The following is a 14,588-nucleotide window of genomic DNA, read 5'->3' as shown; positions in this document are numbered from 1 at the left end:
ATTGTACCTTTAATTAAAAATACCAGTGGCTGCCTTTCTCTCTTTCAATCTCTCTGCATCTCTCTCTTTCCCCTCTCTCTCTTTCTCTCTAACCCTCTCTCTCGTTCTCTCTGTCTCTCTCTAGTTCTCTCTCTCTCTCTGTCTCTTTATTCCTGCTTACTGCCTCCCAGTCATAAGACCTCTCCTCTCTGTAGACACACTAATAAAATATGAATTCATAAAAGCACAGCGGAGCCTGATTACTTTTAGGCTCAGCGCTGACGGGTATGTTAAAAACTGAAGGGAAGGAGTAACACAGACACAGTACATCGGCTTGTCGTACACACAGGGCAAGCTTATTTGACACCACCATAAAAGTTGCCTACCGGTTATTGCAGATGTCATTTGCATTGTTCTTGAGCTAAGGCACAGAGCTAAAAGAATCCCTAACCATGGTGGATGCTCCCTCTCCTCTCCCTTCTCCTTGTGTGTGTTTGTGTTGACAGAGATCCGGGAGGCATTCAGAGTGCTGGACCGGGATGGGAACGGGTTCATCTCCAAGCAGGAGCTGGGCATGGCCATGAGGTCTCTGGGATACATGCCCAGTGAGGTGGAGCTGGCCATCATCATGCAGAGACTAGACATGGATGGTGAGTCACCTTCAGTGCACATTTCACACATTTACAGTACACAGACACATGCAGTTGCACATGTAACAGAAGGTCCCATGTTCGAGTCCAGTGAGAGACAGGAACGGGACCTACTATGTTACTTGCACACACACATATTTAAACATAAACAGATCCCTTCCTTCCTGTTTTCACACCATGATCACGCACACACAAAGACAGGGACAGGGTCATAGACACACTATCACACACACACACATATACATAAATAGATTCCGTTCTTCCTTTTTTACACATTCATACACATGGGCCTACCTATGACTACATAATCACAAGCATAATCAATACATTTACATGAGTACTCATTCACCATTATGCACACACATTTTAATGTACATGCAGTACATTATATGCACACAGAAATGTGCACTCATTCGCACCATACATTCAAATCATGACTTTTACACTTTAAATAAGCATGAAGGATCCTACTATCCAAACACACACCGGAGGAGCACTTAACACATCCTATAGTCCCACTGTAGCAATATCTATCTCTAAGCTGTAGATGTGTAACATGTTGGCTGTGGTCCCTTGCTCCACTTCATCTTAAACACCGAATTGCACATATTTATGCTAACACATTCACGCACAAACACGCACGCGCCATGCACGCACACACACAACACATGTGATTACAGTAGGTCACACAGGGTGCCTGTGGTTTCTGTACTGAAGCCAGTCCCTACCTGACAGAGAAGATTTACAGTGCCTTCAGGAAGTATTCACACCCATTGACTTTATCCACATTTTGTTACGTTACAGCCATATTCTAAAATGGATTAAATAAATAAAATCCTCAGCAAACGACATACAATACCACATAATGACAAAGCAAAAACAGGTTTTTAGAAATTTTTCCAAATGTATTAAAAACAAAAAACAGAAATACCTTATTTATATAAGTTTTCAGACCCTTTGCTACAAAACTCAAAATTGAGCTCAGGTGCATCCTGTATCCATTTATCATTCTTGAGATGTTTCTACAACTTGATTGGAGTCCACCGGTGGTAAATTCAATTGATTGGATTTGGAAAGGCACACACCTCTCTATATAAGGTCCCACAGTTGACAGAGCATGTCAGAGCTAAATCTAAGCAATGAGGTCAAAATAATTGTCCGTGGAGCTTCAAGACAGGATTGTGTCGAGGCACATGACAGTCCGCTTGGAGTTTTCCAAAAGGAACATAAAGACTCTCAGACCATGAGAAACAAGATTCTCTGGTCTTATGTAACCAAGACTGAACTCTTTGGCCTGAATGCCAAGTGTCACATCTGGAGGAAACCTGGCACCATCCCTACGGTGAAGCACGGTGGTGGCAGCATCACTGAATGTCCTTGAGTGAGTCAGCCAGAGCCTGGACTTGAACCCGATCGAATATCTCTGGAGAGAACTGAAAATAACTGTGCAGCAACGCTCCCCATCCAACCTGAAAGAGCTTGAGAGGATCTGCAGAGAAGGATGGGAGAAACTCCCCTAATAAAGGTGTGCCAAGTTTGTAGCGTTTCATACCCATGAAGAATAATCGCTGACAAGGTGCTTCAACAAAGTACTGAGCAAAGGGTCTCAATACTTATGTAAATGTGATATTTCTATTTTTTTCTCCATTATGGGCTATTGTGTGTAGATTGATGAGGTTAAAATAACAATCTAATCCATTTTAGAATAAGGCTGTAACATAACAAAATGTGGAAAAAGTCAAGGCGTCTGAATACTTTCCGAAAGCCACTCTACATTTTCAAAAATGTTGGTAAATTAGCTCTAATTGTTTAAAGGTCTTATGAAAGAGTGTGTTTTTTCACTATCTAATCATGGCATGGGGTTGTTCAATGACATACATGTGTTTGTTTAAAATCTATCACTTGATGGTTTCATTTCAGATAGACAAATAATCATGTTTTTTTGCTAAATGCTACATATCCGCTTCAGTCTCAGAGAAATAAGTAGTACTGCTAAGATTTACACAGTCAAATGTAACAAATAACTACTTTTTATAAAGAACTGTACGAATGCTATATTTGTGACATTCATATTTAACAAAACATTTTACAAATGTTTTCATTATAGTAATATGAGATCTGTAAGTAAAACATTTACATTTGACATTTTTGTCATTTAGCAGATGCTCTTATCCAGAGTGAATTACAGTATTAATGCATTCATCTTAAGATAGCTGGGTGAGACAACCACATATCACTGTCAAATATACAGGATACGACCATTCCATTCCAGCTAAACAATGGAAATAAGCTAGCGTTATGCAAAAAACACATTTTCATTTTCACACATGGGTACACATGAAGGTACCCATAAGCAATCACTTCTGATGAAAAAACACGTAAAGAATTGGTGGCTATAGCATTTTGGAAATAAACTCTTCAATCGGAAGCCATCACCTTCTGTGGAAACATTAGATGTGTCCACTGTAATAGCCATACACATTATGTAACATATGGCATTTGCTGGCCTTATGTTTCAAAACACTACATAATTGAAAAATATTCAAGTTTTTCACCCATTAGTCTTTTTTTAAACTTGCATTTTCCACTCAAATGTTTTTTGTTTGTTTGTTCTGTTTTGTTTGGCAGAATTGCAATAAAAACTGTAGTGTGTTGGAATGGTGCAGAGAAAGATAGAAAGGTGATAACTGAATGCTCAAAGATGTGGACTGCTTCCTATTGCCTCTCCACTTGAAATAAGAATGAATAGCAAAACAATTTCTCCTCCTGTTAAAGGTTTGTTTGAAATGCTGCTTTCATCTCCTGCTATGGCAAGTTAGAATATCTAGGAGCACCTCTCTGTCATATTTGTTATAGATATTGCTTGTACATTCTGAGGTGTTACAGCAATCAATGTATGAGTCCCTGTTGGTTTGGTAGAGGGGGAGAACTGGAGGACCATTTCTCATCTGCGATGCCTTTGCGATGTCAGTTGATTTCACTCGCTGTGACTGAGTGAAGACATTCCTTCAGAAGGAGATAAACTCGCTAGCTAAGATACGAAGGGTTGGCTGTGACTGAGTGAAGACATTCCTTCAGAAGGAGATAAACTCGCTAGCTAAGATACGAAGGGTTGGCTGTGACTGAGTGAAGACATTCCTTCAGAAGGAGATAAACTCGCTAGCTAAGATACGAAGGGTTGGCTGTGACTGAGTGAAGACATTCCTTCAGAAGGAGATAAACTCGCTAGCTAAGATACGAAGGGTTGGCTGTGACTGAGTGAAGACATTCCTTCAGAAGGAGATAAACTCGCTAGCTAAGATACGAAGGGTTGGCTGTGACTGAGTGAAGACATTCCTTCAGAAGGAGATAAACTCGCTAGCTAAGATACGAAGGGTTGGCTGTGACTGAGTGAAGACATTCCTTCAGAAGGAGATAAACTCGCTAGCTAAGATACGAAGGGTTGGCTGTGACTGAGTGAAGACATTCCTTCAGAAGGAGATAAACTCGCTAGCTAAGATACGAAGGGTTGGCTGTGACTGAGTGAAGACATTCCTTCAGAAGGAGATAAACTCGCTAGCTAAGATACGAAGGGTTGGCTGGATTGTTGTTGCTATTAAGTCTCTATTATTACAGTGAGAGATGTTTTAAAAACGTACATTTGTGTTCTGTTCAAAGCAATTTGCTTCAATCTCATCTCATTTTCATGTTTGTAGACACAACACAAAAGACCAGGGTGATCAAACGGAGGAGGCGTCCATAGCCAAGAACATTGCCAGATAAATGGGATTTGAGGGTGTTTATTTTGTCTTTGCCAAGCTAGCAGCTGTGTGAATTAGAGACACGTGACACATTCACGGATGGCCATTGATTCTTTCTCTCTGAGCAGCAGCTGCAAAAGTCCAGCTGATCACTATAAAATATGGATTGACTCATTGAGTTGATCTGATAATGTGTTCTACTTTCAGAATGATCCCTCAGATTGTTATCCAGCTCAGCAGAATGCCCTTGGTCGATTGCTTAGGAGCTTGTGGTCTTTGTTCGAGATCTCAGCATTGCAATTGCTCCATTTGCTTTTTATAGTGGTGTAATGTTCGTAATACATGAAGCCTGTCATCAGCTGCTTTTGTTAGGAAGTGTTTTTGGTTTAAATCACATTCATCCATCACGATAGCTCAGGGGCCCTGACTGCACTCGCTACACTGGCTGACTGTCCCCAGTTATGAGGCAGGATGCGGGACAGTCAGCCACTCTGAAAATGCATGGGCACAGAGAGGGACAATCGATGGCATCAAATGTGACAGTGCCAGCGTGCCTTAAGGAGGTCACCCCTGTCAGGGGAGAGGGAGGAGAGGAAGAGTGAAGGGGCAGATTGAGTTACCCTGCATAGGTAGCACACAACCTCTTCTGCAGGGAAATGAGGAAGAGGAGGGAGGAGAGAGAAGAGGTATAGAATGGAAAGAACACAGACTCAAATTAACAAAGTTTTTGTCCTTCTTACTGATTTGCAATTAAACTTTGGGATTAAACATGTCATACTGTGTGTCTAGGAGACGGGCAGGTAGACTTCGATGAGTTCATGACGATCCTGGGACCCAAGCTCCTGTCGTCTGAAACCAGGGAGGGCTTCCTGGGGAGCACAATAGACAGTATATTCTGGCAGGTAAGGACTTCTCTCTTTTAACCTCTATCTTCTATCACTTTTCCTTTACCAAGCACTGTCCTGCAATAGCTGCAGTCATGGCCAGGCTGTGCAATAGCTGGCAATGAAACCAAAGAGGCAGAGTGTAGTGTTTCAGTGTGTAGTGTGAAAGGGGTAAAGTGTAGTGTGTCAGTGTGTAGTGTGAAAGGGGTAGAGTGTAGTGTGTCAGTGTGTAGTGTGTAGAGGCAGAGTGTAGTGTGTCAGTGTGTAGTGTGAAAGGGGTAGAGTGTAGTGTGTCAGTGTGTAGTGTGTAGAGGCAGAGTGTAGTGTGTCAGTGTGTAGTGTGAAAGAGGCAGAGTGTAGTGTGTCAGTGTGTAGTGTGAAAGGGGTAGAGTGTAGTGTGTCAGTATGTAGTGTGTAGAGGCAGAGTGTAGTGTGTCAGTGTGTAGTGTGAAAGAGGCAGAGTGTAGTGTGTCAGTGTGTAGTGTGAAAGGGGTAGAGTGTAGTGTGCAGAGGCAGAGTGTTGTGTGTCAGTGTGTAGTGTGTAGAGGCAGAGTGTTGTGTGTCAGTGTGCAGAGGCAGAGTGTAGTGTGTCAGTGTGTAGTGTGTCAGTGTGTCAGTGTTTAGAGGCAGTGTTGTGTGTCAGTGTGCAGAGGCAGAGTGTAGTGTGTCAGTGTGTAGTGTGTCAGTGTGTAGTGTGTAGAGGCAGAGTGTAGTGTGTAAGTGTGTAGTGTGCAGAGGCAGAGTGTTGTGTGTCAGTGTGTAGTGTGTAGAGGCAGAGTGTAGTGTGTCAGTGTGTAGTGTGCAGAGGCAGAGTGTTGTGTGTCAGTGTGCAGAGGCAGAGTGTAGTGTGTCAGTGTGTAGTGTGTCAGTGTGTAGTGTGTAGAGGCAGAGTGTAGTGTGTCAGTGTGTAGTGCGTAGAGGCAGAGTGTTGTGTGCCAGTGTGTAGTGTGCAGAGGCAGAGTGTAGTGTGTCAGTGTGGAGTGTGCAGAGTGTAGTGTGTCAGTGTGTAGTGTGTAGAGGCAGAGTGTTGTGTGTCAGTGTGTAGTGTGTAGAGGCAGAGTGTTGTGTGTCAGTGTGTAGTGTGTAGAGGCAGAGTGTAGTGTGTCAGTGTGTAGTGTGTAGAGGCAGAGTGTAGTGTTTCAGTGTGTAGTGTGCAGAGGCAGAGTGTTGTGTGTCAGTGTGTAGTGTGTAGAGGCAGAGTGTTGTGTGTCAGTGTGTAGTGTGTAGAGGCAGAGTGTAGTGTGTCAGTGTGTAGTGTGTAGAGGCAGAGTGTAGTGTGTAGAGGCAGAGTGTAGTGTGTCAGTGTGTAGTGTGTAGAGGCAGAGTGTAGTGTTTCAGTGTGTAGTGTGCAGAGGCAGAGTGTTGTGTGTCAGTGTGTAGTGTGTAGAGGCAGAGTGTTGTGTGTCAGTGTGTAGTGTGTAGAGGCAGAGTGTAGTGTGTCAGTGTGTAGTGTGTAGAGGCAGAGTGTAGTGTGTAGAGGAAGAGTGTAGTGTGTCAGTGTGTAGTGTGTAGAGGCAGAGTGTAGTGTTTCAGTGTGTAGTGTGTAGAGGCAGAGTGTTGTGTGTCAGTGTGTAGTGTGCAGAGGCAGAGTGTAGTGTGTCAGTGTGTAGTGTGTCAGTGTGTAGTGTGTAGAGGCAGAGTGTAGTGGGTCAGTGTGTAGTGTGCAGAGGCAGAGTGTAGTGTGTCAGTGTGTAGTGTGTCAGTGTGTAGTGTGTAGAGGCAGAGTGTAGTGGGTCAGTGTGTAGTGTGTCAGTGTGTAGTGTGTAGAGGCAGAGTGTAGTGGGTCAGTGTGTAGTGTGCAGAGGCAGAGTGTAGTGTGTAGAGGCAGAGTGTAGTGTGTAGAGGCAGAGTGTTGTGTGTCAGTGTGTAGTGTGTAGAGGCAGAGTGTTGTGTGCCAGTGTGTAGTGTGTAGAGGCAGAGTGTAGTTTGTCAGTGTGTAGTGTGCAGAGGCAGAGTGTAGTGTGTCAGTGTGTAGTGTGTAGAGGCAGAGTATTGTGTGCCAGTGTGTAGTGTGTAGAGGTAGAGTGTTGTGTGTCAGTGTGTAGTGTGTAGAGGCAGAGTGTTGTGTGTCAGTGTGTAGTGTGTAGAGGCAGAGTGGTGTGTGTCAGTGTGTAGTGTGTAGAGGCAGAGTGTAGTGTGTCAGTGTGTAGTGTGTAGAGGCAGAGTGTTGTGTGTCAGTGTGTAGTGTGTAGAGGCAGAGTGTAGTGTGTCAGTGTGTAGTGTGAAAGAGGCAGAGTGTACTATTTCAGTGTGTAGTGTGAAAGGGGTAGAGTGTAGTATTTCAGTGTGTAGTGTGTAGAGGCAGAGTGTAGTGTGTCAGTGTGTCGTGTGTAGAGGCAGAGTGTTGTGTGTAGAGGCAGAGTGTTGTGTGTCAGTGTGTAGTGTGTAGAGGCAGAGTGTAGTGTGTCAATGTGTAGTGTGTAGAGGCAGAGTGTAGTGTGTCAGTGTGTAGTGTGTAGAGGCAGAGTGTAGTGTGTAGAGGCAGAGTGTAGTGTGTAGAGGCAGAGTGTAGTGTTTCAGTGTGTAGTGTGAAAGGGGTAGAGTGTAGTATTTCAGTGTGTAGTGTGTAGAGGCAGAGTGTTGTGTGTCAGTGTGTAGTGTGTAGAGGCAGAGTGTAGTGTGTCAGTGTGTAGTGTGTAGAGGCAGAGTGTAGTGTTTCAGTGTGTAGTGTGCAGAGGCAGAGTGTTGTGTGTCAGTGTGTAGTGTGTAGAGGCAGAGTGTTGTGTGTCAGTGTGTAGCGGCAGAGTGTATTGTGTCAGTGTGTAGTGTGTAGAGGCAGAGTGTTGTGTGTCAGTGTGTAGTGTGTAGAGGCAGAGTGTAGTGTGTCAGTGTGTAGTGTGCAGAGGCAGAGTGTAGTGTTTCAGTGTGTAGTGTGAAAGAGGCAGAGTGTAGTATTTCAGTGTGTAGTGTGAAAGGGGTAGAGTGTAGTATTTCAGTGTGTAGTGTGTAGAGGCAGAGTGTAGTGTGTCAGTGTGTAGTGTGTAGAGGCAGTGTGTAGTGTGTAGAGGCAGAGTGTAGTGTGTAGAGGCAGAGTATTGTGTGTCAGTGTGTAGTGTGTAGAGGCAGAGTGTAGTGTGTCAGTGTGTAGTGTGTAGAGGCAGAGTGTAGTGTGTCAGTGTGTAGAGGCAGAGTGTAGTGTGTCAGTGTGTAGTGTGTAGAGGCAGAGTGTAGTGTGTCAGTCACCTGATGGCCAGATGTTGTCTTGTCTGGTGGCAGTGCCTCCTGCCTTGGAGATGGTGGCAGGACATAATCCATGCGCCGTTTGGCCAGATGTTCCTGCACTGAAATGGAGGGGGAGAGGATGATAGCTAGAGAGGGAGTCAGAGTCAGAGTAGTGAGTGGAAGTGACCGGGTGAGAAGATTCGAGTGAGTAACAGAAGTAGGAGGTGAAAGCGAATTAATCAAAGAGTGAAAGAGTGTAAGGGAGAGAAAGACAACGAGAGTGAGTGAAAGAACAACACTTAGAGAGAGAGAAAGAACCCCACTCAGGGAGAGAGAGAGAGGGAGAGAGAGAGAACAGTCCAGGAGGGAGAGAGAGAGAAAGAGAGGGACATTTGGCTCTGTGGAGCACACTTGGCAGGGTTCTCTCTCTGATGCTATCATGGCTGTGACCCAGTCTGTCTCTGGGGAGCAGGAGCTCTTGGTTTTCACTGTGAGGACATGCTCTCTGGTGCTGCAGGTGCAGACACTGTGGTCTCCGTGCCAACCCTGTTTGGCTGAGATGAGCTGCTCTGACCTTGCCTTTCTGATATGAGGCGGGAGGATGGAGACCAGAGCGGCTGGCTGTCTGGAATTGTTGTATCTTTCTGAGAAGTGGGAGGAAATCAGGGAATTGGAGTTGCTCAGATGATTTCTAGCTACTCCTGTGTCTATAGTTGTCCTCCAAAGAGGGGGGTTGGAGTTGGTTTTGTGTCTTTCAAGGAATTGGTTCCCTCATATTCATACTCACTATCTTCATTGTTTGATAAATGAATATCCAGAGGCGCTTGGTTGCTAATCTTGCTAATCTAATCTTGTTTGTGATGATACACAGTATACAGTATCTCTGTTTGCTATTCAGAAAATAATATCTTAATGTGATTCCATCCTGATAATCCCGCCTCATTCTCCATGGTCGATGTATTGTAACCTACAGTTTTACATTTTAATGCCCAGTTTCCTGAGGTAACTGGCATGAACGTGTGTGTGTGTGTAACACCTGTTTTTGTTGCTCAATGGTTCCCTTTCCCAATTTCCTGTTTACAGTACAATACCTTGTCTCTCTGAGTCAGAAACCTTTTGTGTGTAGTAGTTGGTCTCTTTCTGAATTGAGCTCCCTGAGCTCTGAATGAGTTTGACAGAATAATTTTTCAATTTTTTTACTTCAATATCTCTGCATGCAAGTCTAACAAAAAACAGACATTCTATTTTCTTTGCTTCACAGTGATTTAAATGGTTAATTTAATTCACTTCATCTACATCTTTACCATTGACATTAAGGGGTTTGTTGCGGGTGTAAATACAGAAGTACCCTTTGGAACGCTTTGGGATTTGAACTTGCAGCACTCTGTATTTTCACCCAAGTGTTTTCCTAACCAGACCACTAAGCAGATATTATAGAGAAGCAACAAGGCCCAAAAAAATCTCCTCTTCAGAGGAATTATCCAATGAAGTAGTTAGAGAGAAGAGAGAGTTAGAGAGAATAACGCTGAACCAGCATGTCCTGTAGTTAAAACTAGTCTGACTACCAGTCTCTTTAGCTAACATTCCACTCCTTCCCACTACTTGTCATTACCAAAGGTCTTGGCTAGATGGGATCCAGCCTTTGCCAAATTAACGTCAGATTTTACTTTTCGTGGCAGGTTAAGAGAACTTACGTAGCAGGTTAGGATAATAATGTATCAAGTTAGGATAATTAGGTTAAGGATAGGAAGAGGGTTAGGGTTAGCTAAAATGCTAAAAATGTCAACTTTTTACGTTAATTTGACAAAAACTTTGTACCGTTCTAAACATCCAATCTCAATGTTCAATATGCGCTGAATTTATCACGGAGTTGCTCATTGCTTCAAATAACATCAATATTTTCCATGGCATGAAAACATGTGGAGCCTCAAATAGCATTAGTAACAAATTAAAATCCTCTGCTCTTCTCAAGCTCATTAATGATAGAACGTACATATTTGAAAATGGCAGAAAGGCCAGTCTCTTTGGCACATGACATGGAGTACAGGGAGTGGCTTAGCTAAAGAGACTGGTACCTAAGCTAAGTTAAGACTGCATAAAAAACAACCGACAATGTTGTTCTTTGCCAATCAAAGAGTAAAAGTGCAGCTTATCGTTCTTGGTAAATGCAAACAATAACCAAATGGGCACTAGCCCAACTTCCATTCCATATTGATGTGTTTCAGTTACAATAAATAGAGTGCAAACACTTAACCTTAATGAACATAGTACTATACACCTGCTGGACACAGATGTAATTTCAACATCCAGTTTTGATTTATATTTGATTGAGTTGTCAACCTATGTGAATTTGAATAAAAAACATGAGCTGACGCACAACCAGAGAAAATTGTTTTATGTAGAGGTGCTGACTAAAGGCGAATAAACTATAAGCTATAGAAATAAAGACAGTCGTATACTCTCTCTCTCTCTCTCTCTCTCTCTCTCTCTCTCTCTCTCTCTCTCTCTCTCTCTCTCTCTCTCTCTCTCTCTCTCTCTCTCTCTCTCTCTCTCTCTCTCTCTCTCTCTCTCTCTCTCTCTCTCTATATATATATATAAATATATATATATATATATATATATATACACTGCTCAAAAAAATAAAGGGAACACTTAAACAACACAATGTAACTCCAAGTCAATCACACTTCTGTGAAATCAAACTGTCCACTTAGGAAGCAACACTGATTGACAATAAATTTCACATGCTGTTGTGCAAATGGAATAGACAAAAGGTGGAAATTATAGGCAATTAGCAAGACACCCCCAATAAAGGACTGATTCTGCAGGTGGTGATCACAGACCACTTCTCAGTTCCTATGCTTCCTGGCTGATGTTTTGGTCACTTTTGAATGCTGGCGGTGCTCTCACTCTAGTGGTAGCATGAGACGGAGTCTACAACCCACACAAGTGGCTCAGGTAGTGCAGCTCATCCAGGATGGCACATCAATGCGAGCTGTGGCAAGAAGGTTTGCTGTGTCTGTCAGCGTAGTGTCCAGAGCATGGAGGCGCTACCAGGAGACAGGCCAGTACATCAGGAGACGTGGAGGAGGCTGTAGGAGGGCAACAACCCAGCAGCAGGACCGCTACCTCCGCCTTTGTGCAAGGTGGAGCACTGCCTGAGTCCTGCAAAATGACCTCCAGCAGGCCACAAATGTGCATGTGTCAGCATATGGTCTCACAAGGGCTCTGAGGATCTCATCTCGGTACGTAATGGCAGTCAGGCTACCTCTGGCGAGCACATGGAGGGCTGTACGGCCCCACAAAGAAAGGCCACCCCACACCATGACTGACCCACCGCCAAACCGGTCATGCTGGAGGATGTTGCAGGCAGCAGAACGTTCTCCACGGCGTCTCCAGACTCTGTCACGTCTGTCACATGTGCTCATGTGCTCAGTGTGAACCTGCTTTCATCTGTGAAGAGCACAGGGCGCCAGTGGCGAATTTGCCAATCTTGGTGTTCTCTGGCAAATGCCAAACGTCCTGCACGGTGTTGGGCTGTAAGCCAACCCCCACCTGTGGACGTCGGGCCCTCATACCACCCTCATGGAGTCTGTTTCTGACCGTTTGAGCAGACATGCACATTTGTGGCCTGCTAGAAGTCATTTTGCAGGGCTCTGGCAGTGCTCCTCCTTGCACAAAGGCGGAGGTAGTGGTCCTGCTGCTGGGTTGTTGCCCTCCTATGGCCTCCTCCACGTCTCCTGATGTACTGGCCTGTCTCCTGGTAGCGCCTCCATGCTCTGGACACTACGCTGACAGACACAGCAAACCTTCTTGCCACAGCTGATGTGCCATCCTGGATGAGCTGCACTACCTGAGCCACTTGTGTGGGTTGTAGACTCCGTCTCATGCTACCACAAGAGTGAAAGCACCGCCAGCATTCAAAAGTGACCAAAACATCAGCCAGGAAGCATAGGAACTGAGAAGTGGTCTGTGGTCACCACCTGCAGAAGCAGTCCTTTATTGGGGGTGTCTTGCTAATTGCCTATAATTTCCACCTTTTGTCTATTCCATTTGCACAACAGCATGTAAAATGTATTGTCAATCAGTGTTGCTTCCTAAGTGGACAGTTTGATTTCACAGAAGTATGATTGACTTGGAGTTACATTGTGTTGTTTAAGTGTTCCCTTTATTTTTTTGAGCAGTGTATATATATATATATACACAGTGCCAGTGATGCCGAAACATTGGTGATTTACCCAATAAATTACTGGGAGTTTACATAGAGAGTGTGCGACTCTCTTTATTTTTATAACTAATGTGAAATCAACAAATATTTGAAACATGTTATTGGATTTAGGTTAAAAGTTGGATGAAAAAGATACATACATTCCCAAAAGTCCTTTATGTTGTTGACTTTTGCAAATCCAATCTGTTTTCCATGTTCATTCAACGTAATCACATACATTTTTTGTTGTTGAAATGACTTGGAAACAACGTTGATTCAACCAGTGTGTGCAGAGTGGGAATTTAGTATATCTGTCAAGCACTGTTGAGGTAAAAAGAGCTTTATAAAATACCTTTATTTGATTGATTGATGGAAAGAAAACTAGACAGAGGCTATGATGAACAAGAACAAAGTAACAAAGTGATATAAACGCCATCAGCAAACAAGACTGGCAAAGCTTTCACATCACAGCGTTATGACTGTGCCTCTTGGCAGAACACATCCTAGGTGAAATCTGAATACATTTGAATAGCCAACCTGTTCCATAAAACATGAATCAGGATGACGGGGCAGACGCACAACAATTCTGTGACACTGAAAGCATTAGCCGGGAGACGAGGAGAGTAACCTTATGAAAGTTCTGGTTGTCAATGCTTCTGCTGGCGTTTCATAAATCTCTGATGCTTCGGAGGGGAGGATGGAGGATGAGGACGGTGCTTTAAAGTATTTATTCTCTGTGGCATGTTGCTTCAGGGTCTTTCTCCATCAGGGGCTATGTGTGTCACCAAACAGGCGCAGTACTTCTCGGCTCAGTCTCTCTGAGAGACACAAGGCTGGTGTTTGTGTGTGTGTGTGTGTGTGTGTGTGTGTGTGTGTGTGTGTGTGTGTGTGTGTGTGTGTGTGTGTGTGTGTGTGTGTGTGTGTGTGTGCGTGCGTGCGTGCGTGCGTGCGTGCGTGCGTGCGTGCGTGCGTGCGTGCGTGTGCGTGTCACCAAGCACAAGGCTCTTCAGCTCAGTCACTCTAAGAAGCAGGCTGAAGAAGGCACAAGGCAGCTAACTTATTTAAGACACTTCAGACTTTAGAGGTCTTCAGGGGTTCTGCAACTGGTGCCTCAGCAGAGGAGTTCTTAAGCCCAGGTTCCTGTTTTTCTGTTATCTGAAAGCTAAACAGTCAACTTTATTTTTTGCAGTTGACTACAAAACCCTATGACATATTGTGTCATCCAATCTAAGCGAATACTAACTTCCTCAAGTCGAATTTTAACTTAGTCATACATTAAGGTCAATGGAGTAAGTTCAAGTTTATGATTTGCTGGGTAGAACAAGACAATCTACTAATGTTAGGGTGGTGATGTCACACTCACATCCTTCCCAGTTGTAGAGGTTGGTTGGTTCAGTAAGAAATTATTTATTTAAGAAACATTCTGTCATGGCTCTCACCTACCTACTCACTCATCTCTGCTCTTGTAGAAGTTCTTAATGTACCAAATTATCCCATTGGGGTGAATATGTGCATGTAGTTAGACAACAGCAAACGTCTCACGTTCATGTTGATGTTAATGTTATTCATCTGTCTCTCGCATTCACAGGGTTTCTCTAATGATACCACAATTACAGTCACGCCTCATCAGCTTTTCATGTGGTGTGGGGCTTGAGTGTCATTGCTTTGATATTCTATACTTTAAGTAAGAGTCTCCATCTTTTAAGTATTCCTGAGAGCATAAAAGGCATTACTCTCCCTCTCCTTCTCCCTCTCCCTCTCCCTCTCCCTCTCCCTCTCCCTCTCCCTCTCCATCTTCATCTCCCTGCCTCTGACCAGCACACAAATATAGCAAGGATACAAAGTAAACTTGCGTAATGAGAGCTTTAATGTGTCACTCCTTTACTTTGTTTCTTATTAGTACTGCAGAATACAAAAGACTGTCAACAGAATAGCGATGTCCGGGTTGACTCATAACACGCTGTCC

At 43.8% G+C, this 14,588-nt stretch overlaps 1 protein-coding gene across 2 annotated transcripts in view; it reads left to right on the top strand.

Moving 5' to 3' along the window:
* LOC129832028 (calcium-binding protein 8-like) overlaps positions 1 to 14,588 on the top strand; it is a 69,949-nt gene that overhangs the window by 20,303 nt on the left and 35,058 nt on the right. For both annotated transcript variants that reach the window (XM_055895745.1, XM_055895744.1), the window contains exons 3-4: positions 486 to 629; positions 5,159 to 5,271. In XM_055895745.1, coding sequence (XP_055751720.1) covers positions 486 to 629; positions 5,159 to 5,271 — 257 coding nt within the window. The remainder of the gene's footprint in view (positions 1 to 485; positions 630 to 5,158; positions 5,272 to 14,588) is intronic.

The sequence above is a fragment of the Salvelinus fontinalis genome, chromosome 33 (genome assembly GCF_029448725.1).
Source record: "Salvelinus fontinalis isolate EN_2023a chromosome 33, ASM2944872v1, whole genome shotgun sequence".
In the NCBI taxonomy this organism is placed as follows: domain Eukaryota; kingdom Metazoa; phylum Chordata; class Actinopteri; order Salmoniformes; family Salmonidae; genus Salvelinus; species Salvelinus fontinalis.
The sequence above is the reverse complement of the archived record's forward strand: the minus strand, read 5'-3'. Positions and strand labels throughout refer to the sequence as shown.